The sequence below is a fragment of the Primulina tabacum genome, chromosome 1 (genome assembly GCF_025594145.1).
Source record: "Primulina tabacum isolate GXHZ01 chromosome 1, ASM2559414v2, whole genome shotgun sequence".
Taxonomy (NCBI): domain Eukaryota; kingdom Viridiplantae; phylum Streptophyta; class Magnoliopsida; order Lamiales; family Gesneriaceae; genus Primulina; species Primulina tabacum.
In genome coordinates this window covers 55,941,464-55,964,769 of record NC_134550.1, presented here as the reverse complement: position 1 = coordinate 55,964,769, position 23,306 = coordinate 55,941,464, and the positions used below count along the sequence as shown (strand labels likewise).

At 34.5% G+C, this 23,306-nt stretch overlaps 2 protein-coding genes and 2 pseudogenes across 11 annotated transcripts in view; 1 reads left to right on the top strand and 3 right to left on the bottom strand.

The window, feature by feature from the left end:
• Positions 1–1,889: 1,889 nt before the first annotated feature.
• Positions 1,890–6,059, bottom strand: LOC142552088 (COP9 signalosome complex subunit 7-like; annotated as a pseudogene).
• Positions 6,060–6,611: 552 nt separating this feature from the next.
• LOC142513794 (nitrate regulatory gene2 protein-like) lies at positions 6,612–11,121 on the top strand (annotated as a pseudogene).
• A 792-nt stretch (positions 11,122–11,913) lies between these two features.
• On the bottom strand, positions 11,914–13,350 carry LOC142552082 (phospholipase A(1) DAD1, chloroplastic-like). Its single transcript, XM_075661700.1, has one exon. The coding sequence runs from the start codon at positions 13,256–13,258 to the stop codon at positions 11,921–11,923; it is 1,338 nt and encodes a 445-aa protein (XP_075517815.1). The 5' UTR covers positions 13,259–13,350; the 3' UTR covers positions 11,914–11,920.
• Positions 13,351–15,244: 1,894 nt separating this feature from the next.
• Positions 15,245–23,306, bottom strand: part of LOC142552005 (glycine--tRNA ligase, chloroplastic/mitochondrial 2-like) — a 38,482-nt gene continuing 30,420 nt past the window's right edge. For 7 of the 10 annotated variants that reach the window (XM_075661627.1, XM_075661600.1, XM_075661568.1 and 4 more), the window contains 10 exons: positions 22,994–23,212; positions 22,115–22,209; positions 21,330–21,420; positions 21,142–21,246; positions 20,659–20,697; positions 20,097–20,186; positions 18,466–18,567; positions 16,174–16,255; positions 15,975–16,060; positions 15,245–15,641 (listed from right to left, as the gene is read on the bottom strand). In XM_075661627.1, the coding sequence (XP_075517742.1) occupies positions 15,543–15,641; positions 15,975–16,060; positions 16,174–16,255; positions 18,466–18,567; positions 20,097–20,186; positions 20,659–20,697; positions 21,142–21,246; positions 21,330–21,420; positions 22,115–22,209; positions 22,994–23,212 (1,008 nt within the window). In that variant the 3' untranslated portion in view covers positions 15,245–15,542. Of the gene's footprint in view, positions 15,642–15,974; positions 16,061–16,173; positions 16,256–18,465; positions 18,568–20,096; positions 20,187–20,658; positions 20,698–21,141; positions 21,247–21,329; positions 21,455–22,114; positions 22,210–22,993; positions 23,213–23,306 lie in introns of those variants that run through there. The other 3 variants (XM_075661577.1, XR_012821674.1, XR_012821675.1) reach the window with 3 other exon arrangements.

Here is a 23,306-nt window from a genome sequence, read left to right as displayed (position 1 = left end):
CGCAACATACCTCAATTCTTCGTTCCAGTTGATGTAGCTTGAAGATATCAGTATAACAATCTATCTACATCAATAACATATTTATTTCAATCAATAACATCAGTCAAAATCAACAATATAAGTTTCAAATGTCTTTTGAAATTTTGAAAATTCATATCAAATCGAAATCATAACATAATTCGATTCCGACTTCAAATACGAGTTTCTTGTCGGTTATTCTACCATATATAGGAATCTCGACTTCAAATACATGCTATTTCAGCACTTTAATATTTAGAGCTGCTGAAACTAAAAGAAATTTACCTCAAAAAGAAGCTCTCGACGCGAAGATTCCGAATCTATAATTTGTTTCGCGTTTGGACAACGTTTCAAAGTGATTTAGGACGATAGAAATCAATTTTCTTTCTTTTTTCGAAGTTGCTAAATGAGGAATGAAGAAGAAATGAATCAAAAGACTCATTCTTATCTCCACCGCTCTCGTGCTCGGGCAGTAAAATTCTCGCGCCCGAGCGCGAGACATTTTGTCCCCGAGTGTCAATTGCACCGCGCTCGGGCGGTCAAAAACTACCGCTCGGGCGCGGAACGTTCTGTCCGAGCACTAACATATTCTACACTGGCGCTCGGGCGGTCATCTTCTACCGCTCGGGCGCCAGATGTTCTGTCCAAAATATTGGTTTTGTATTGTATTGGCGTCCGGCTTCTCCACTCGAGCTCTTACAACTTCAATTCTGTTAATTAATCAATATCTAGTACGATATTTCATTATCAACACTTATTTTCTCATTTTCATGGTCATGCTATACAACATATACATAATCACATGACAATTTCATAAATTATCGATAATTATCATAGGATTTACGATAATATGATACACGGTCCTTACCGTTACAGTTAGATTCTTTATAAAATGAATGTCTACTAAATTTTATTATAAAAATATAATATTACATATTAGATTTTAATATAGTGTAGTTATATTGGAATAATTTATTTTTCATCAACTTTTTTCCATCAATTATTATGTTTATATTTTTATTTCATTATTTTATTTTTTTCATAAAAATAAGGATATCACTTACCTCACCGGATGCGGCGGAGATGGTCCATCTCCAGCGTGCTGTGAGGGGGTGAAAGCCATAAAAGAAATGGCACGAACGGCGGCGGAGAAAAGATGTTGCAGCTGCGTGAAAGCTGCCGCCAACAGGCATGCGGACTTGAAGGATGAGGTGGCGCAGAGCCTTCCGGCAAAGTGTGGAATTTTGTATGTAAGATATTAAAAAACGTGGAGCCAATCACGCTTTATCGACCCCAAATTAAAGTAGACATTTACTTCATGGTTTTCAACCTGAAGATACTGGCCCGGAGGAATTTTGTAGGTAAGATATTAAAAAATATATGCTACGCTAAATGACATTAACTAAAAAAATTGCCGAGCAAATAGAGTGTTGCACTGAGTCTTGCATCACCTAAGACAACGATTGAATATTCACCATATGCCCTGTTAAGGGACAAACAAAGCGCATTGACTCGGTGTATGAATCTAATAGATAAATAACCAATTCTACAGATGATATTCCTGATGACTCGCCGCAGCTCTGTCCACGCAGCGAGAATATGCATTACCACCAATTTTCATAAAAAAGTTGAATGGTGACATTTACTCGCATCACAAATCTACATCCGTTCCTCGTCAAATAAAAAAATATAAATTACACCAGCCCGATCTAAGCTAATGCTATCAGCACATAGTCAACAAAAAGTCAGTGCAGAAAGGTCGTCTCGTCTTCTAGAGCAGCAGCGATCCAGATGTTTTGCTACCATGATTCTGAATAAGGAAATGGCCGACTTAATTGCCTGACCAGTTCATCCTGTGGTCCAGGTTAAATCATATCTCCTCAACCTAGAGGATGTCGTCTCCTGTACATTATTCTCGAGTGAGACAAGGAGACACATCAGATGTATATTGAAACTCAAGAGAAGTGCTTGATTCTTAAAATATTATAATTTTCCTTCACTGCTATCCCTGTGCCACAATATATTTATTTCAACACAACATTCAATAAATTTGAAATAGGCATCGTGGCTGAAGTGGAGTGGAGAAAATGTAGCGTTGATACAAGCTTCTTGTGCGAGAAAGTATTAGAGAAGGTTAAAAGAAACAGCACAAGAAGTTATGAGTGTAGGACATTTTGTACTTGAATGCTAAATTCGGAGGTCAGGATCTCAAATGCTACCTCTTTGGTCGGCTGCGATCTTCCTCATAATCCATCACTCCACCGAGTTCAGAAAAGATCTCTTCATGCCCTCGGAGATCAATGTAGGCCTGCTTACATTTTGTAACTTCTGCCACAATGTAAGTAAGACATATCGACCAACATGTCTAGATCTTAAACTCGCACTTGCCACACATCAACATATCACATAAATTCTAAACAGTACGAATCTGAGGATAGGTCATGCCAAAACATTTTCTATAAAAACTTTGAAGATGTATTCAGCATTCAGAAAGGTTAGTCGCCAACTTAATATACAAAATTATTTTTATAAAAATTGTTCTTTAGAGACAAACAAGTAAATAGTCAGATTTGTCTATAACACCTTAGAGTGGATAACCAGTAGCAGAAAGTATTAAGGCTCCATTAAATAACTGAAAACTTCGGACAGATCCATAAATCAATCTTAGTACAACTTCTTCTTGTTAAAATTTTCAGGTTACACAGCATTCAAGTTGGCCACTATAATGTGCAAAGCTGCCTCACAATATCTCTACTGATAGCCAGGAAGACATGGAATTAAACGAATGACTCTTTGAAACAGAAAATATCGTTTCTTTACCAGAGGAAAGTTGATCTGACCTTTGCAGATTGTGCCTTTTTCACTTCTTCCACTCTTTCATCAACTTCCTTTCTATGCTTCTTGTCTATTTTACTCATGGAATCTGCCCATTTGATTTTTCTTGAATGGAAACAAGAAGATTGTCTGATGTTGACAACCTAAGAAATTATAAACCAAGATTTGCATAAATAAATCTAACTAGAAGGAAAAAACAACATGAGAAAAAACGATAAGAAACATATAAAATGAGAATCATGCTAGATGTATCGTGCAACATAAAATGTGTAATATAACACGATAAAACAAGCTGCAGACGGCTTCTGCTAAATCAGACTTGTACAAACATATCAACTACCAGATTTCATTTGCAAGATTATTTGAGTACGGTGAAAAGTAATCTTGGCTAGGATGGAGCGAGCGGAAAAAGTTGAAACAGGGGACGCACGTAGGAATTTGAACACAAGGCATCTCTTGCATAACTTCGCTTCCTGGAAACCCGAGAAAGGCAATAAAACATCTAAAGGTGTGCAACGATGTCAAGCGACAGAGGCAAGTTTCAAAAGGACGCACCAGTAGTTTAGGAGTTCTAATTCGTATCAACCTCCAGCCTTAGGCGAAGTTAAAAAAAAAACAAAAAAAAAAGCTATATAATTATCATAAACTTTATCATTTTCATGCTTGAATGGTTTTTATTTCAGTTTCTCTGCGCATAGCAAGAACCTTCGGAGAGGGACATGTCAAAGATAGCAGTCATAAATAAAATTAATCAGGAAGAGATATTACCAATTCGCTAGCGCTTCGTTCATACTACTCAACTGTTCAGGTCTGAGATCCCTCCCTGCAGCAAATTGTATCTACGAGCTTGAAGAAAGCCTAAGTTAGAAGCCAATTGTTGTCAAACATGGAGAAGTTCGTACGACTGACAAAAATAAATCAAGACCTCAAAGCATCTCCGCAACTGATCAAGCTTTCCTCTTATTATTCCCTGTCCATAAGAGTAAGAACAAAATTAGCTTATTTATCTTTGAAACGTCTTCAAGTGAATATCTCTTTATATCATATTGCCAAGATCCCATACCTTTTTGTGTACAGAACATAAAAGTTTCAAATGTCAGAAGAACGAACAAGAACAAGGTCAAATCTGTACTAAGGAATAAAAAACACAGCAGACCAACCCGTGCAATGAAATGTTATCTTTCACTGCAAGTCCGTTGTCTTGATAGATGTGACATTAAGGGCGAAGTAGCTAGTCAGAGATGAAAAGCAGAAACTTACCACATACATGCAGCCGCTAATGTGGAAATCTTCCAACCCCCGAACATTAGTGACATCCAGCTCCTGCATCAATGTATCATATGGCAATACCTGGGCAAATCAATTTTCATTAAAGGAAAAGTTGAACTGCCTCCAATAAACTTAAACTTCAAAGTGATGTAGCATGTAGTAAAAAAATGTAATTTAAAATAAGCATACAAGTGTAATTACAAAACAGGGATGGCATCATAGATGCCACATAAACTTCTCATCTGTCTTATAAATTTAACCTTGAGAGAAAATAAAGGAGACAGGTACATCTGCATGAACACTTTTGCATCTAGATTCTAGATACATCAAATATACTTGCTCATTTCAAATTCAAACAAGAAACACATATTTTTCAACTTAAAGAGTAAAGTCTCCACCATGACAAAACTAGGGACAGATCAAGTGAGGACGTAATCTCCTGCATCGTTTACGGTCACTCGAGCACACCTAACAAAGGTTTCATGGATCCTACCTTGTTTGTCTCAGCCAAAGTAAGCACAGTCAGCTGCTTCAGCTTTAGGACTTGATCAGGAACTAATTGTGGAAGACGATGTGAGTCACCTGCATGACATAATTATCTGTAAAAGTCGTCCACGAAGAGGAGAAACTCCCTTGAAAAAGGTATAAATAGAGCTACCATTGCTTTAAGTCAATACACGTTATGACTGCCTATCTGTAAAAGATATAAATATTGCTAATACAACAAGAATGATTCTTATTGCCCATAAATACCCGACGATCTATTTCCAAGAATCAAATTGCAACTGCAGAAGGTAAAATTTCTTTTGCAAATGCAATACAGGCATCAATAGCTATGTAGAATGCAAGGTTCCATGAAACTTAATCAATTATTAAAGTAGAGAAGGTGATTCAGCCAAAATAAACCCAGACAGTTTCATCCTGGAAACTTTCATCAAGACAAACCAAAAAACAAAACTGAATAAAGATTAGGCAACTCTGTAGATGAAATTAGGACAAATTGAGAATTCAAAAGACTAAATGCTTACTCTTGTATTCACTCCATGTACCATACGCATACATCCGGAGCAATTCACGATATATACTATTACCAGTTCCTTCAAGCTGCACTTCAATTCAACCGTTAAGAAACATCAATCAAGAAAAACCAAGGCCTTAAGAGTTTTAACAATAGAAAAGGAGTTGACTCAAAAGGCCTGGGCACGAAAACTCTATCTTCCATTTTGACTCCTATTATTAATCCCCCTATGTAGCAAACTTAGAACCTGAAGACCATTCCAAGAAAATTAAGAAGCATGGTGCTACAGATACCCTCTAGACGAGATCATTAGCCCAGAAGTGTAGACCATGAGAAACAAACGCACAATCTTTAATCCCAAAACTTAATACAGAAAGAATTCGCTAAAAATCACAAGCCAAACTCCGAAATCCAACAGTTTGACCGATCATACGACAAATCGAAAAACATTCCATTCCAACTCGCAACACTACATATAATCAATACATCAATCAAGAAGAAAAATACACGAATCCGCAAGGTATACCTCAATGACGGTCGGAACCGAGAGAATTTCGGAAAAAGCAAACAATGATGGATGAGAAGTGGCCTCAACGATAACATCAACGAGCTCCGAGCCCTTGAGACTAGCCGCCTGCTTCACAAAGTAATCTATGAGCTCTGCTTGCCTTTGTTCAATGTCCATTTCTACAGGTTCCGCTGATCCAACTTACTAATGGCAAGCTATCCGGAGCATCTGCGCCTAGATTTTAGAGATTTTGGAGAGGAGATTCTCCGATTTACGGATCTTTTTTTTTTCGTGGGATTTGGGATGCAAGCAATAGAATGCAAATAGTTTTTTGTTAGGACGATGAATGGTTCTCTTTTATAAAAGGATCTTTATTTGTTTATTTCGATGGACGTGAGACTAATCAAAATGGATATTAAACTTGAAATTTTCAGAAAGCAAAATTTGCACAACTATATATTATGCAAAACAAAACATCAATTCTTTAATTTTTTTTAACTAAAAGGATCTTTATTTAGTTTTTGGTCAGGATCTATCTTTTATCGTATTTTTTTCAATAATTGTTTTTCTTCTTTTTTTTTCCATAAACCACGTTGAAACTTAAAACCTCAACTTTTGTATGTATTGAATAAACTTTTAGACTTACTTCAGTAGTCTGGTAAGTCAACAAACAAGTATTATTAGAACCAGATTGAGCAGACGGTTCGAGTGAGAATCGGTTATGGTCCTATTAGAACACGCTTAAAAACCATTTTAACGGTAAAGAAGATCCAAACAGGTCAAGAACGGTCAGATCGATTATAAATCGGTAAACCTATGCATACTAGACGGAAAGAGCATTATTTAATTTGAACTAGTTACATTGCTTTTATATTTGTATATGAGTATTTATTGATTTTATTTTGTTTCAGGTTAAAAAATTGATTCGGAAAGTACTTTGGGAGATGAATGAATAGGAATGCAATGTGGTTACTGGTTAGTGATCTTATTTATAGTATCTGGGAGACCGGGTTTACACTATGATACTCCAGGTGTATCATAAACCTTGGATCACGTGAGTATTTGGTTGATCTGATACTCGCCAACATTTTTTGTCCTCGTTTTGTCAATGAGGATTTTGGCCTTTCCTTTTGCTGCAAGGATTTGATTTCTCAACTTGGGTTCCGGAAGCACTTTATGACTTGATTCAACTTGTATATTCCACTTCTCAGATTGATTCCCATGTTGTGCACATTGACTAGTTTAAGGATCTTATATGTGTGATTAAAAAAAAATTTGAGATGTTTAACAAACTTAATAGCTACTTGAAAAGAAAAGAAACCATGATTTTTTAAGATTTTATTTAATCTATATACCTATAAAAGTGTGGATAAATGGCATTGTTTTCCAATTGTGCAATGACAAAATTAACCTTCTATACACACTTCAATAATAGAATGTAACTCATATATTAATTTTATCAAATAGATCATCTTTATACTACATTTACGTGTTTTGTCCTTTTAATTTTCTCACTATATTTTTTCCCAATGATTTTATTGTAATTTTGTAATTATATTTTAAGTGAAATTTCTAGTTAAGTAATAAATTATAGTATCACAAAAAGATATATGAAAAATTTATAACTATATGTGCAATATTAGAATAACTAACATATTTTATGGATTTTTTAACAAATAATAGAAAGTAAAGAGTTTAATTTTAATTTTAAAAGATAGTACGATTTCAAAAAAATATGAAAAAAATCATCTATAACGAATATATATGTTATAGCCATAATTATTTTATTAAATTGTATAACTAAAAAATTACATGTATTACTTATAAAATCAATAATCAATCAAAATTTTGAATATGTAATTCATGAAAAGAGATTTAATGAGAAATAAAAAGATTCTAAGTTATTTTCTACTGTAAAAATAATATATGATATAATCCTTATAATAAATATAATTATAATGATAATTGATTAGCATTTGTCAATGTATTATAATTTTTACATATGATATTTAATATCTTTATGTAGTTATTTTGAAATCAATCTAATTAATTCAATAGATACAAAAATAATATTTGTTTATGAAAATTTATTTATTTTTTTGTTATATTTCACATTTTAATGATGAAAATCATACCAATAGTTTAAAATCTATATTTAATAATTATTATATGAGTTTATTTGATATTTATGATATAATCTTATTTGAATGTGCATTTCTTTACATTTGTTATTTATTTATTATTTTAAAACTTATTTAACAAGAAATTAATAGTCATAAATGTTAGTCTATGAAAGATCGATATAAAAAATTTATTATCTATGATACAAAATTGTAAAAATAAAAAGTAAAAAAATTCTTTAGGAGGTTAAATTAAATATTATGAGTTATATTTTACTATCAATATTACTATTTAATTTGTTTTAATATTATTTTTATGAGTTAGTCACAGTGATTTTAAATTGATAATTATTTGTTTTTAGTATGCTTCGCTTTTGCAGATTATGACATTGATAAAATCCATAATTTGGTTGATTTTTAGGTTATTATGCTTTATATATGGTGTTTGAATATATAATTTTTTTTAAAAATATTGTTTCAGTTCATTTTGTTCTATATATTATGTTCATTACAATTTATTATATAACATAAAATCAACTGCTTGAATTTTAATTTGTGAAACAATTTTGAAAGTAAGTTATATAAGTTCTTATAAATCGTCTAATAAGATAAAAAAAATTAAACCTAGATAAATAACAAAATTATTCAAATTGTTTTTTAGAAAATCAAATTTTTTTAATATAATTGATATTACGTGCAACGTACGTGCATCATATTAGTATTTTAAAAGACTGAAATTTCACGCAAAATTAATTTCATTTGAAATATATCCTGGCAAACTGATCAAATACTAACAGTTAATTCTTTGGAATTTTCAATTAATTAATTAACTGGGGTTCTAATTTAATTATCCTTTCAATCATATTAAGTGATCAGAATGTATCGGATTATTTAAATCTTCTAAATATTATATGATTATATTTGAAATCTAAAAGTGCGTGATAGTATATACAGTTAATAGAATTATTTTGGACAGTAGGTCTTTTATGAGACGGTCTCACGAATTTTTATCCGTGAAACGGGTTAACCCTACCGATATTCACAATAAAAAATAATACTCCTAGCACAAAAAGTAATATTTTTTAATGGATGATCCAACTAAAAAATCCGTCTAACAAAATACGACCTGTGAGAGCATCTCACACAAATTTTTGCCAATTTCGGATCTTACAATATTTGTAAAGGAGAATGTGCGAATGAAAATAAATTGTTTTTTTAAAACATAAGTTCATCTTCGGGAAAAAATAGTTTTCACAAAAATGGCTTGAAAGTTTGTGCCCTTTCTGATATCCCAAAGGGTATTTGAATGAACATCGTTGGAGTAGAAATCTACAGAGACCGGGAGAGATCAGCTTGATCGTAGCTTCAAACAACTGAAAAGTAAGCATAGCTATTGCCTATTGGATTCTTGGTCCAAGATTTCCTTTTCTTTTTAATATATATAATTCTCAAGCGATTGTTCTGTTTCTTGAAGTGAAATATAGCTGATTCTATGCTATTCTCAGGAGATTCTAATTTGTCCCAAAACTGCTGTCTTTTTTCCCACGAATAGTTTTTTAGATTAGTTATCAGTTGGACTCTTGATCTTACCAGTCAATGCTAAACGATTCACATATATCTTTGAATCACTATTGTGGCATGTACTAGGAAGTTGCTTCTTGGTTAATTTTAATTGTTTTTGTTTTCTCTTACAGAGACAGTCTATCATTCCAGTGGAATGTTGAGTAATCTGAGTTCAAGCTGGACTTCGAAGCCTCCATTGGCAGTTAAATACCGGTTCGAACCCAATTCAATAGACCAATCTGTTGGTCCAATGAGTCTTTGCTCCACCTTGGAACGACTCTTATCAGTGGGAAAATAAATTATATCAAGAAGTGAAGGCAATGGATCTGCATCTCAATATTAACCATTTTCGACTAATCCTTGGATCTTGTTTTGTTGTTTCATAGACGCCACAGCTATCAATTTCATAAAGCGATCCCTTTTCTTGATTGCATTTCTAGTAATGAAATGACCAAACCGTGCCTTGAAAAATCTAGAAGAAAGATTATATAGACTTGCAACATATGCCTTTTTAGTGGGCGGCGGCGGCGGCGCCATATTGGTTGTCTTAGCATATCGATAAGCCTTTGTATGAAATGAAAAATACTCTGAATTCTATTTGTTTGAGGAGTGATAAGTACAGCCTGGAATCATCTTTAGGATTTCAACTTAGAACATGATGTGTGGGCCTGCTTCCAAAAGACCTGTCTTTTAGTTTCCAGCTCGTGTGTGCCTGTCATTACCTAAAAATAAAACTGATTATAATGAAAATTTTCGACTCGGGCAAATTTCACTTACCACGTTTCGACCTATTCATCAATTACAAGGTGATCCAATTAACATTAAATCATGTACGTTGAACATGGGTCTGTCTTAATTAGGTAATTCTGTAGGTTCCATTGTAGCACCAACGTCTGACCTGCACAAGCAGGCGACACGTGATCTTGAATCGGCTGTATCAACTTGGCATTCCGGTTTCTTTCGCCAAAGTTTCAGCGTGATTTTGTCTGCTCTCTCCATGGCTGGTTTAGACTAACCCTCATCAGTCATCCCCATTCACACCGAGGAAAATAATAGGGAGCTACCAGAGGTTTTTGCTTTCTTCGATGAGTGGAAACTTGCAGGCGACCGACTCCCAGATACAGTTGCATCCGAAGCCATCAAAAGCTTCGTCAACGCCGTTCGTTCAATATCCCTGAACAAATAGAGGAGCTCAAGATCAAGAAACACACAGAAAATACATTAAAGGAACTCGAGAAAAAGGCTTCCTCACTAAGAAACATAGACAGAAAACATTACCACTCTTACTCAATGGTTGGCATAGGACTTCCTGATACAGGACCAGATAACGGACACATTTTGGATGCTAGGGACCCCCTGGCTGATAAAAAAGCAGAACTTGCAGCTTGCCAGAGGCGGGTTGACGACGAGATGCTTAAACACTCTAAGGCAGTCGAGGTGACCCGATCAATGAGACTGAACAACATTCAAACAGGGTTGCCTGGAGTTTTTCAAGCCATGACCAGTTTTTCTTCATTAATCACCGAATCCCTCGAGACGGTTTGCACCCGTTCGTATGCCATTAAGTAACGCTTAAGATTAAATTATGCTCCTTTTTTTCCCTTTCTCCTAATGGGGTTGGTTATAAGATAGCAATAGAAAAGGCCAGGTAATTTACACGACTTGTTTTTTTTTTTATAAATACGTAAATGTATGGAATTTTGCAGCTGTATTCACCCCATTTTGCTTTGTGGGGATGATATATTGTCTGTGTATAGTAGGAAAGCGCTTGTACTAATATTGTATCAGAGATCCACCTTTGCCATGTGGCATTCCAGTATCAAGTTCTTGTTGTGCTTTGGAATTTTACCCGATCAGTACATGCGGTGATCCCTAACTCGTAATGGTCACATTTGTTAATTAAAGGGAGTCGAAAGAAACATTTCCCTTTCACAAATCATCTTTTAAGTTCGTGTTGTGTATTAACAGATACAGAAAAACGAAGAGAACACGAAGTGATGCTTAGACTACTACTACTATCTCATTTATCAGACGAATAGCACGCGTTTGTTACGATCCACGTGTATATGAAATTTTAAATATATTTGCCACCAACCTTTTGGTCAAAGTGGACGTGGGAGGGATTTGGATTTGAAAAGACAACGTTTGATGCTGTGCATTTTTTACACGAGATGATCATATGATCATCTTGTGGACATCATATCATATAAGATAAATTTTAAAAAATTGTCAAATTAAACGAGATGATCACGTGATCATTTCGTGTAAAAAATGCACAACACTTGGTACTGTGTTTTCAATACAGTAGAAAATCCAAATCCATGTGGGAGAGATCATGGGTTTTAAACACACCCCAGCTTGATATATATATAAAAAAACACGACTCAAAATAATGCATTTGTAAATAAGACATATGATTATTGGATATACACTTGGAGTGAGTAATATTCCAAAGGATAAGGTCAAATTCACTTAAATAGTAGAGCAATACTCGGACATGGTTGACTAGAGAAAAAATCCATGCCCATTAAGTGTGTAACCTGTAATACACCCAGTGTGGTAAAAAATAATTTTGTGTTTGCACCGACTTTAACTGGGATAATTCTTCCCGAAAGTTTTGTTCATCATTTTTCTTGCGGTAGCGCGGAACGGGCAATTGGAACCTACGAACCCGTCAACCAGATGAAGGTACGTTTTAAGATCATGACATGTGCCGATGTCGTTGCCTTCCACGTACGGAGAGTCTCGGCTGCTCAGCCGCAGCTCGCAGCCGACGTTTGCGTATACTAGCTGGCTGTCCTCAGCCAGTTTCTCAATCCATCCGCCCAGACCCGCTGTCGTGTTTCTTTGGAGAAGTTTATCAGGACACTGTGTCTGTGCTTTGTCGTCAACCACTAATCCAGGTACTTTTGTGATCAGGTCGTCGGAATTGACTATGCGTAGTATTTTAGTCCCTTGTTTCTCCAGCTCACACCTGAAGCTCCAGTTTCCAACTCTTGGCCCTGCAAAGGAGATTACGGTGACAAGTGGTGAGTTTTTGAAGGTTTTTTTGATGTCGTATGCGGCGAGAGTGGCCAACGCTGCCCCGAGTGAGTGGCCGGTGATGGTGAAGCTCAATGGCTCGTTTTTGTACTTTTCCAGGATTCTTGATATCTCATGTCTCACAAGATTTTGTAAACTCTGTCGTGTTTTGAAGATGGAGGTGTACAAACTCAGGAATCCACTCGCCACCATTGGCTCCAAATCAGATTCGGAGTTGGAATTATAATGTGGCAATGGAGTTAAGGTTGCCCGAAAATTTTCTAGCCACTCCAGGCAGGTAATCGTCCCCCGGAATGCAATGACCACGTCTCGCCTCCCGAGTCTGGAAATCTCATTTTGATCACGACACACAGCCACAAATCCGATCCAGCTCGATTGCATGGCCACCCAAGCTGGGGCTCGTTCGATCCACCGTGGAAGTTGTATCCCAGAATTGACGGTAAGATTCTCGGTGACTTGATATCCAGTCTCCTTGAATCCAGACTCATTGAGTAGGTTTCTTTTATGGTAGCGACAAGTAGCATATGATGAAGATGAAGGATTAATATCACATGCTCGGTAAGCTGCCTCCACGAACTTACCATAACGGATAATCTCAGACCTCAGATTATTGTCGAGAGGATCGAGCAATCCTTCCCAATTCTTGATTCCTTGGTAATCCATCCACCTCTTGCTAAGCTTCACCGGGGTAGATGAGGAATTTGGTTCAACATAATTCTTGAGAAGACGGGAGTACTTTTCCAATTTGGGTAGAGCTTCAATCCTCATGCATATGGTTTTCTTTGTGGGTTTTGTATCAATAAGAAACGAGTGCCTAAAGTTTTGAGATATTGTTGCATTTGTTGAGTTGCATTGCCTTACATATTCACTAGTTGAAAGCCTCATGCTGACCGCTGAGTTACTGTCAACAAAATGCCGTGATCTTGCACACGAGGGCTTGGAGATTGATCGAGCATCTTTTACTTGATTTAACTTGTTGTGGGGTTGGCGTGTTTAGGGATTAGTGATTTTTGATCTTGCAAGAAGCATTTAGTGGGCTTTTATAGCAGGAAAAATAAATCATAGGATCATGAGGTGAGTGCACATTTTCCAGTAGGAACGCGATGATTAAGTCACGTACAATTAATATATCCTAGCAACTTTCAACACCGCCAAAGTACGTTTATGGTCAATGGCGAAACAATTGATTCGTATATCATGTGATTCGAGTGCATATCACCTCACCCCCAAGATTGAAAAATGACTTCGATTCTCCTAGCTAGCACAATATGATATCTTTCGATAATAATAAAATATTTGACGTGAGAACTTAATTGTTTCATAAAATTGGCTTAACGATTGGAATATAAAAGTCAATTGTACTTTGTTTTAAAGTCATGCATCGGCACCTCCCCAACAATCTTTTACTAAGAGAATATGTTTCAAAGTAATTGTATATTCAAGGTGCAGATAAAAAATTTTAGATTTGGGGGCCCCGCAGGAATACTACGTAACGACAGTGTGTGGCTTTTTCAATGCTACCAATTTCAAGTGGAGTTCGCTGGTTTCGCTTTTTGGTATGTGCGTTAATTTCCTAAAAGTTTACATTTGAGTGTGAAAATGCAGAAAGCGAAAATATTGAAAACTATAGGACACTTATCTCCAGTCTAACCGTAAAAAGAAAAAAGATGTCATAAATTAGACTGTCATTATAAATATATATATATATATATATATAAATTTTAACTTAATAAAAACTTTAACTTTATTTTTTTTTCATTTTTTTCGTCGTTTTACACTTTATTTTTAAATTATAATGTAAATTCCAAAAATTATCTTTTAACTAATTTTTTAAAATCTTTTTCAATACAACAAAATGAGTGAAGTTTTTTTGAAAATTTAGATTATAAATTCATAAAAGATGTTCAAATTTAACGTCAATATATAAAAAATTCAGTAATTATTAACACCACTAAACCCAAGGGTGACCAATAAATGAAAATTTTAAAACAAACTTGAAGATGATGGTTATCAAAGAAATCAAACCAAACACCACTAGACAGGTGTCTTACCATATAATCTACATTCCCGTATCTTACCATCTAAGCGACATTCTTGAACATTAAGTTGACTTGACTGTTTTATTATTATTATATATAATGTATAAAAAAAATTGTATATAATAATAAAAAAAATTAAAAAATTTGGGGGACCTTAAGTCAAACAAGTAGATCCGCCGGTGTATATTCTTTTTATTTCAATCATATCTATAAAAAAATATTTGTATCTATCTCGAAATGTTTTTTTGTATGTTGTATTGATATTCTTTGTATTTCAAAGTGACATTAATTTTATTTTGTCTCCAAAAATCCGAAATTTTTCCAATTTAGTATGTATGGTTACCGACATGCGTCTGAAAGTATTAAATATGAGTTCGTAAATTAATTTGGTTGTTTCGAAAGGGACCAATAATATATTTATTGCCAACATGGAAACAGAAACCACTTTTTCAAAAAAAGAATCTAACGGCCCATATTTAACAGGATGCCGGAGAGTGTGGACAAAGCCCTCAACATGGTCACCCAATTATATCACGACACGTATCCGAACTAATTTGAATGTCTTGGCTGATTAAAACTAAAGTATTTAAATCATATAAATTTCTTTGCATTTTAGTCCTATCAATGCATCTCATCTCGATTAAGAGTGCATGACACCATTTGATTAGAAGAATAAAACGTTGATTGATTACATACGCTCGAGCTAAAACATATATATATTTATGTTGTCTTTATTTATATAGGTAATTTTTTAAAAATTGAGAAGTCAAACTGACTTTTGATTCGACTTGTATTGAAGTATTTATTATGTTGTCAAAACATATGAGAACTCGAACAACCTAGAAACCCACCTGATTGTCGTCGCGAGGGGCAGACATAATGCTTACTTTTCTGCAAAATTCTTCATTTGGAAAGTTGGAACACCACCAACGGACATAAAGAGGGAACAAAAATGTATGTCGACTCAAAAGGGGATAAACACTAAAGTAACCCCACTTGCCAACACGACCAGGTGCCTTACAAAATTGAACTTGTGTTTCTGACCTGCTACACATAAGCTACAAATTTGCATATTTGGTGTCCCATTCCTCTCTTACTTGGACAGAGTAAAATACAGAAATTGACTGAATCTAGAAACCTGGCATAACTGAGAGGTCTGCTATTCCCTTCGGAAGGTCTGAAATTTGCCGTAGGAGTGCAAGCCTGTTCATTCTGATTCTTTCATCTTCCTGCATGCAGAATATGAATGGGAAATGTGTGTGAACTGAGCATACCATCATCTTCGTACGTATTTTCAAAATGGGAGAACATTAACAAGAGAAAACGGAGAAAATATCTGGACTGCAAGCCTTTGAAATGTTTAATACTTAGGACTTAGAGCTCTAAATGTGACAGTGAATATCAACCTCGAGGCTATATATTAATTACAGAACATTTGGTTGCCTCGGTTTATGTACAAAACCTAGCTCTGTGGATATGAAAAGATATCTTTACACCAAAAATGAGCTATGCAGCAAAAAAATGGATAGGTGCTTTAACATTCATATTAGAAGGGTTCATACCACCATAACAAAAACATTATTGAAGAAATCTTCCAAAGGTTGCACTAGGAGGCAAGATTCTTTAACAAAATCATCCACTTCCATGTCTGCTATACAGATGCAAGGGAGGTAAAATAAAAGAAGCAAATTTGTCAGAATCAGTTCTATCACTAAATCAATTCGATATATGAAACTAGTAATTATCAGAGAGAGAGGGAACCTCGATGTATTTTACTCCTTAATGATGAAAAAGTGCTCCACAAAGCTCTCTCTTCCATTGATACAAAAGCTGCCTCGTTCACCTGACAGGAAGCTTTCGTCAGTGAGTAAAGATGTTTAAAACTGAAAAGAAAAAAATTAGATGCCGCCTAAAACAATAATAACCAAACGCATATATAACATGACTATGAGCATCCATCTGTCTAAAGCACATATGAAAACTTAGGGCGTCTACAGACCATTCCGATTGCCAAATCATAAATTTGGGATGTGCATAAAACTAAAAAAATAAGCGAGAAAGCTGAAAGAATGATGGATTCTCGTCGTATCTGGCTGATAAATAAGTTCATGTGCTTTCATGTGCTTTTGTACTAAGTTAGTGCTTCAAAATCACCGTATGCAAGGTCCTCTAGTATCAAATGGAACCCATATTACCCAATTCATAGCAGCCCAACTAGAATTCAGATGAACAGCACATATAAAATTCATTCCAAGGCAGAAAAGGGAAACTACTGAAAACCATTTGGTCCCCCAACATACTTCATGAGTCATGCAAGCCACTTGGACATATCAATATAGCTCCTCAACAAACAATTGCGAGAGTGGCCCGAAATGAAATTCAAATTCAAAGTATTCAAATTCTAAAAGATTCTCCAATACAATTTTTATCAAGTTAAGTTATATGCGCCACGAGGGTGTGAACAAGCCATTATCAGACTGAGCTTTTAAATTTTTTAGACTCATATTTAAGCTTTTTATTTTAACTCAAGCCTCTCATCAAGTCAGTTCTAAAGTTGATCTGGTTCAAAGAAAAATACAAATAAAGACATCCTACATCGTATGCTGAAGAGAAGGTTGATCAATTTTTCAACCACAAAATGTTATTATACATGAAAATAAATTTTATTTTAATATAGGTATTATACTAAGTAATTAGTATACACAGAGAGAGCTAGACATTTTTATGAAAGGGTGGTGACATTTTTTTTTCAACTAATTACTAAATATAACTTTAAAATATAGGTATATTGTTTCAACATTTACCAACAAAATAATATTAATTATATAAACATATATCTGTAACACAATTGATTCTAAAAAATAATCTTAATATAGTATAATAAAAATTCAAAATAAATTACTTGAGAATAAAAAAACTAGAATGCCAAAGTTTCCAATACTTTATCAGTTAATCTATTAACAGAATCTAAAGAATTGTTTCTTAAAATAAAAAAATCAATTTTTTATTACTAACAATGAGCCTATATAAGACATGCCAATTGAAACAAAAACAATAGTTAAATAATCAAACAAAACTACTCAAACTCATTTGATCATCCATGGTTTAAAAAAAAAAGAAGAGAAAATTAAAAACATGATATTGATAAATCAACTTTTACAATTCTGTGAGCAAACTATTAAAATTAAATTGAACTGAAACTAATACAAAACAAAAATAACTCACATCAAGAATCATCAATAATTACTAAATATATTGAAATAAAATAAATAATGAGTATAATATATATCAACAAAGCTTTATTTTGCAAAAATACCATATTGGGTTATAATCGATTGTAAGAGACGAACAAATTTAGAATTTTTACCTTTAGTTTACAATTTGAAATTTAAGAAGAAATTAAGAAAAGGGCGTAATCATATTTTTAGTTTTATTACTTTATTTTATTTTTAATATAACATTTTTATAATTAGAAAATTTTATAAGAAAATTGAGGGCGTGCAGGCGGCCTCAAATCTGCCCCCCATCTCCCCCACTAACCGCTTAAAAGCCCACGTTCTGTCATATAAATAAATAATAATAATAACAAATAGCTACTAAGTCTACTAATGAATTTTGAACAAGCATATAATAGTTCAAGCGACTCATGAGCCAATGATTCATCTTTCATACCTAATTTCAACAAGCATTTTCTTGTATTTATCCAGAATTCCACATGATTCTCTAAAGTTACACGACAAATGTTAGAATTCTTATAGATCAACACAATTCCACAAAACCTTAGGTCTACCCTTCCTCTATAAAGCACTCCAATGTTACAAAGTAACATCACAAAATCTGTTATCTTCAGCAAGGCCTATCCTCGTTGAAATTTCTATGCCCAACTAGGACCAATAATTTAAGTTCTCCAGACCTACCCTAACCTTCGCAAATGATAACCATAAATTATCTAAACATGCAAACTCTTGTGAACTTAGTTTTAAATATTTTGAGAGGAAAATAGAGGAGAATTAATGAAAATGCACAACCAAGGGTTTCAGAGGATAAAATTACCACCAAATCATCATTGACATCCTTTCCGCGAACAATTCTTGTTGGACGAGAATATGCTTCAATAACTTTGGGCAGCATTTCACCTTGTGATAAGGCTTCCATCTGCAAAGAGTGCCAAATATTCACACCCATTAAAAAACAGTCTTAATCATGCATTTTAAGATTCAGCTGAAGCATCCCACAACAGTAATTTTCAATCTTTACCTGATATATATCAACTTTCTTGATAAAAAATTTACAAAACAAATTGATTCCAACAAAAGAACAAAAAGATTCTACACTCAAAAATGAAACATTAATGAAGAAAACAATTATAATACTAAGCTGAAGATTTGTCTATCCAATTATTATCTTGGATGATTAAATGAAACTTACCTGATTGGGGTTGACTAAGGGTGTCTCAGGAGAGGATGGGTAGCCAATGACGGGTGAAAAGCCGGGTGTTAAGATGGATAGCATTCATGAGGGTAAGCATGGGAGTTTGACTCAAGAGGTGGAAGGGGTTGATGCCATGCGTTTGTCAGGATTGGATGGCAGTAACGATTCTCTCTCTAGGATGGAGGTTGAGAAGGTGCTTTTAGTGAATGAAGTAGGTACAGGTCGAGGTCTAACAATTTCAGGGAGTTAAAACGGTTGAATTTTGGGATTAACTATGAGAAAATATCGATTCAAAAGGGATCTGCAATGGTTAAATGAAGATTTTGTCTTGAAATATAAGGGGAGGAGGTTCGGGTAGACGTAGGGGATTAATTAAAGAAATAACGCGCAAATCGAGGCCGGACATTGTTGTTCTTTAAGAAATTAAAAGAGTAGATAGGAATTTCATTGCAAGCAATTGGAAATCTAGGTCCGTTACGAAATGCTTTGATTTGTTGAATAGGGAGTTGGAGTTGGAGTTGTGTGATCCACCTTTGTTGAATGCAAAGTTTACTTGGTCAAATCTTAGGGCTTCCCCTATTTGTTATAGGCTTGATAGATTCTTAGAGAGGTTGTTGGGTATTTTTCCATTTTACAGACAAATAGTTTTTCCAGAATTACATTAGATCATTTTCCGTTAATTTGACACTTTGAAGGCAAAGTGGGATCCAACTCCTTCCAGTCGAGAATATGTGGCTAGATCATAAGAACTTTAAATCAACATTCTCATCGTGGTGGAATAACATAGATCTTCAGGGTTAGGAAGGGTATAAATTCATGAGGAAGCTTAAAATAATAAAAAGTGATCTTGAAAAATGGAACGAAGAGGTCTTTCGGAATTTAGGAATGAGATATGTCGAACTTGAAAATAAGATTCGACGGTTGGATGACTAGGGATTGAAGTTTTATATGCAGTTAATGTGATCCGATCTTTTGTCGTTTATTGTGCAGACCTCTTGTCCGCGTTTTGTAAATACGATAACTACAGTTTTATTATATAATATATTATCATTTCCTGAAAATAAAAAGAATAATTTTGCATTGAGACTAATTAACATCGTGCACAAGTTAAGTTTCATAGACACGCTAAAAAGAACATATATGATGATATTATTACTTAGTATTTGATAGGGCAACTGGCAGACCAATTCTTAACAAAACATTAAATACTTACCTTCCTTTCCACTAATAATGAGAATAATGACATCACTTACTCTGTGTGCAGACATAGCTGCCAGAGAAGGCCTATTTCCACGCTCAGCGAGAACAGAACGAACCACTTCTGGACGTATTCCTTGGTCAATCTGTCAAAGATTGGTCAAACTCATGAAATTTGTTCAGTAACATAATGCAACTACAAAATATAAAAGCTTAGACCTGATTCCAAGCTTACACAGATGCCTGATCCCAAAATTTAAAGGACAGAAAATCGCTGCTTAAACAATATTCTATTCAGAAGACCTTATAAGCAAAATTCAAGATCTCATGTCCAGCAAGAAAAAATAAATTATTGTTAAAATTATTATCGCTAGGTATGGCACATCAAATTTTTTCTTAAATGCGGAAATATCTTATTTTAATCTTTGCATTGAAATAAGACCCAACAGCATCAATTTTTGTTTGAACCAGTTGAGTGATGCACGGTCCGTTTTCAATACCAACTCAGAAACTATTTCTTTCTGGTGAATGTCAAGGAATTAAATCCTCTGGAAATAAAATATAACAAAGCACACACCGTCACACGAAATAATTTTCCAAGATATTGTATCTACATACCAAAAGTTGTTCAAGTCTTCTCAACACAAATTGTTGCACCTAAAACGAAAGAGAGAATAGTCAAATTTTGATTAATTGAAGGCTGAAGCAGAAAACAGAAAAAAAAAATTCGCATGTCAAGTGCACTACATCGTGGCTAATCTGTTTTATTTATTTATTTATTTAAGCAGACATATCTGACAAGGACAGTGAAATAGACCAAAGATTCTGTAAAAAAAATGCTAAAAGTTCTAATCTTAGCAAGCTACCAATTTGCAAGTGTTTATTCATCAATTTAATTGGTTGCAAGGTGACAGATTGCTATCTGTTAGAGGATTTTAAAAAAGTACGGAATTTCATGTCACCAATTAGGGAATAGAGACCCAATTAAAGTAAGACCAAAGGCTAATTATGAAGCCTTTGGTAAAAATGTGAAAAATGGCTGGTTATTACAACTGCTTCATTTTCTAAAACATTCTTGAGTTGGAACAAACAATACCGTACATCATCAATTGTCTGTGACTCTACTTCTATGGGCTGGAGTGCAGCAGCAAGCTCTAAAGAATTTCTTAGCTCCAAATTCCGGTTGGTTTCTACCAACAATTGCACCTACAACACACCAAGGCAGTATTATGATGATGATCATCGGTCAAAATGGGATTCCGATGATTGAAAAACAGGCTTTGACATACAAGACCATAAGAGATTCTTCGCAGACCAAAGGGGTCGTTGGTTGAACTTCGTTGGCAACCAGCAGCAAACAACCCAACAAGGCTGTCCAATCTGAGGGAGTGTGGCACTGAAATCTTTGAGAGAACTAAAAAAAGGAAAAGGAAAAGAAAAAGGAAAAAGATTCCCGCAGAAGATCGCACAGAACAGGCAACGTTATTGAGGAATGCAGGTGTGGGGGGTTTGCTACTGCAGATGTTGGAGGCGATATGCTCTATGAGCAAAAAATTCTACATCGCCATATTTTTGGAAAGTACAGAAAGTGTCTAAAACAAATAGTTGGATGTGTTAACATCGGTTCATATTTACAGACATGACATAGAGCTCAGTTTCTTGATTAAATTTTTTGGAAAAGAAGTAAAAAAAAAAAGGTTGACTCCAAATAAACAGGAATATTAGGTGAAAAGTTCGACTGATGTGCAAACGCCAAACTTTCAAGAGTAGAACCAACAATTATGTTAAGGTAACTGTTTTCTTGGAGTGATATATTGTTGGAAAATCCATCATATCCCAAGTTTTGATTGATCATATCTCAAAATGTAGGGATTAATATTCTCTCAAATGTCAATTTTATAATAGGACAGTCTCCATTAACTTTTAATATAATGGTCTCTTAAATTCTCAAATTTGAGAGAAAGAGATTAAGCTTCGCTTTGATAAAATGGATGACGGTGGATACATGCATGAATTAAATAATAAATAAGACATATTTTGATAGAATAACGAAAAAATTTAAGATGTACCACACCTGTCAGCAATTGCCAATACTGCCCCAGCATCTGTTTTTGGAAGTATGTCACCAGAAAATCGTGGAAGTGTAATCTCAAACATCGCCTCCGCAATCTGGTTTATAAAGCTAATGAATACTTAGGAAACAAGTTATAACCTGACAGCTCAAAGATAGCTTATACCTCCTTTCAGATGAAAAGATGATGTAAACAGAAAAAGGAAATAATAATGAAATTCAAAAAAGCTTCTTCAAAGCCTAAAACGGTGAAAAATGAATAACTTGTAGAATCTTAGCCAGTCCGGATACCAATAGAATCTGGTTCTTTTCTTTTGAGTAAGTCAACTTTTTCCTTCAAGTAGCACAGAGAGAGGTACAACCTTTTTTTGTGTTTTGGACACGAGGCAAAAACATTTAGAGGCGTCTGCTACAGGAGTTCCCCCCAAGCATACTCAAGCCTCATCTCCTAGAAAAACTAACAATTAAATCCACACCAACTGTTTTTTTGTTAATTGACCATCCTAAGGTTATTAAATGAAGCAGTTAAATGTTTTCTAAAGTTTCATACTACAATATGATATTATCCTATTAATTGCAAACTATTTGGATTATTTTCCTCCACCTAACCTAACTGAATATTGTTTCAATATAAATTAACACAATTTACTAAATTTATCATAATTTTCAGCTCAATTGACCCATCAGAACCTGATGCAGGCTCAAAATTAGAACTCTGCTTAAACCACTAGCTCCGATGCCAAAATGAAAGTCAAATAGGTGAAAAATATAAGGACTCACAGCAAATTGATAATTGAATTTCAACTTTAATTTCATGTTAAGGTAACAGAAAGTTGTAAAAAGTTTTTAGAACTAAATAAAAAAGTGAATTGTGCTTCCAACCTGCTCTGAATAGCCATCTCTCAATGCATAGTGGCGTCCCATTACCCCAGCAAGGGAGGTAAATTCTGTAACAACTGCGGAAGAAAGGTCTGACATGGCTAATGACGCAGCATCGCGGATAACTTGGAGCATATCTTCAGCTATTCCTAGAGATAAACCCACTTGAATAACCAGATGTTGAACACGTGTCATCTTCTCCAGCATTGTACCCAACTTTTCCTGTTTATTTACTTCATTCGGTATGAATTTGTCTGAGGCTTGGCATTATAGAATGCTATAATCCTTGGTTCATTCATAGAATCTAAAAAAGCCT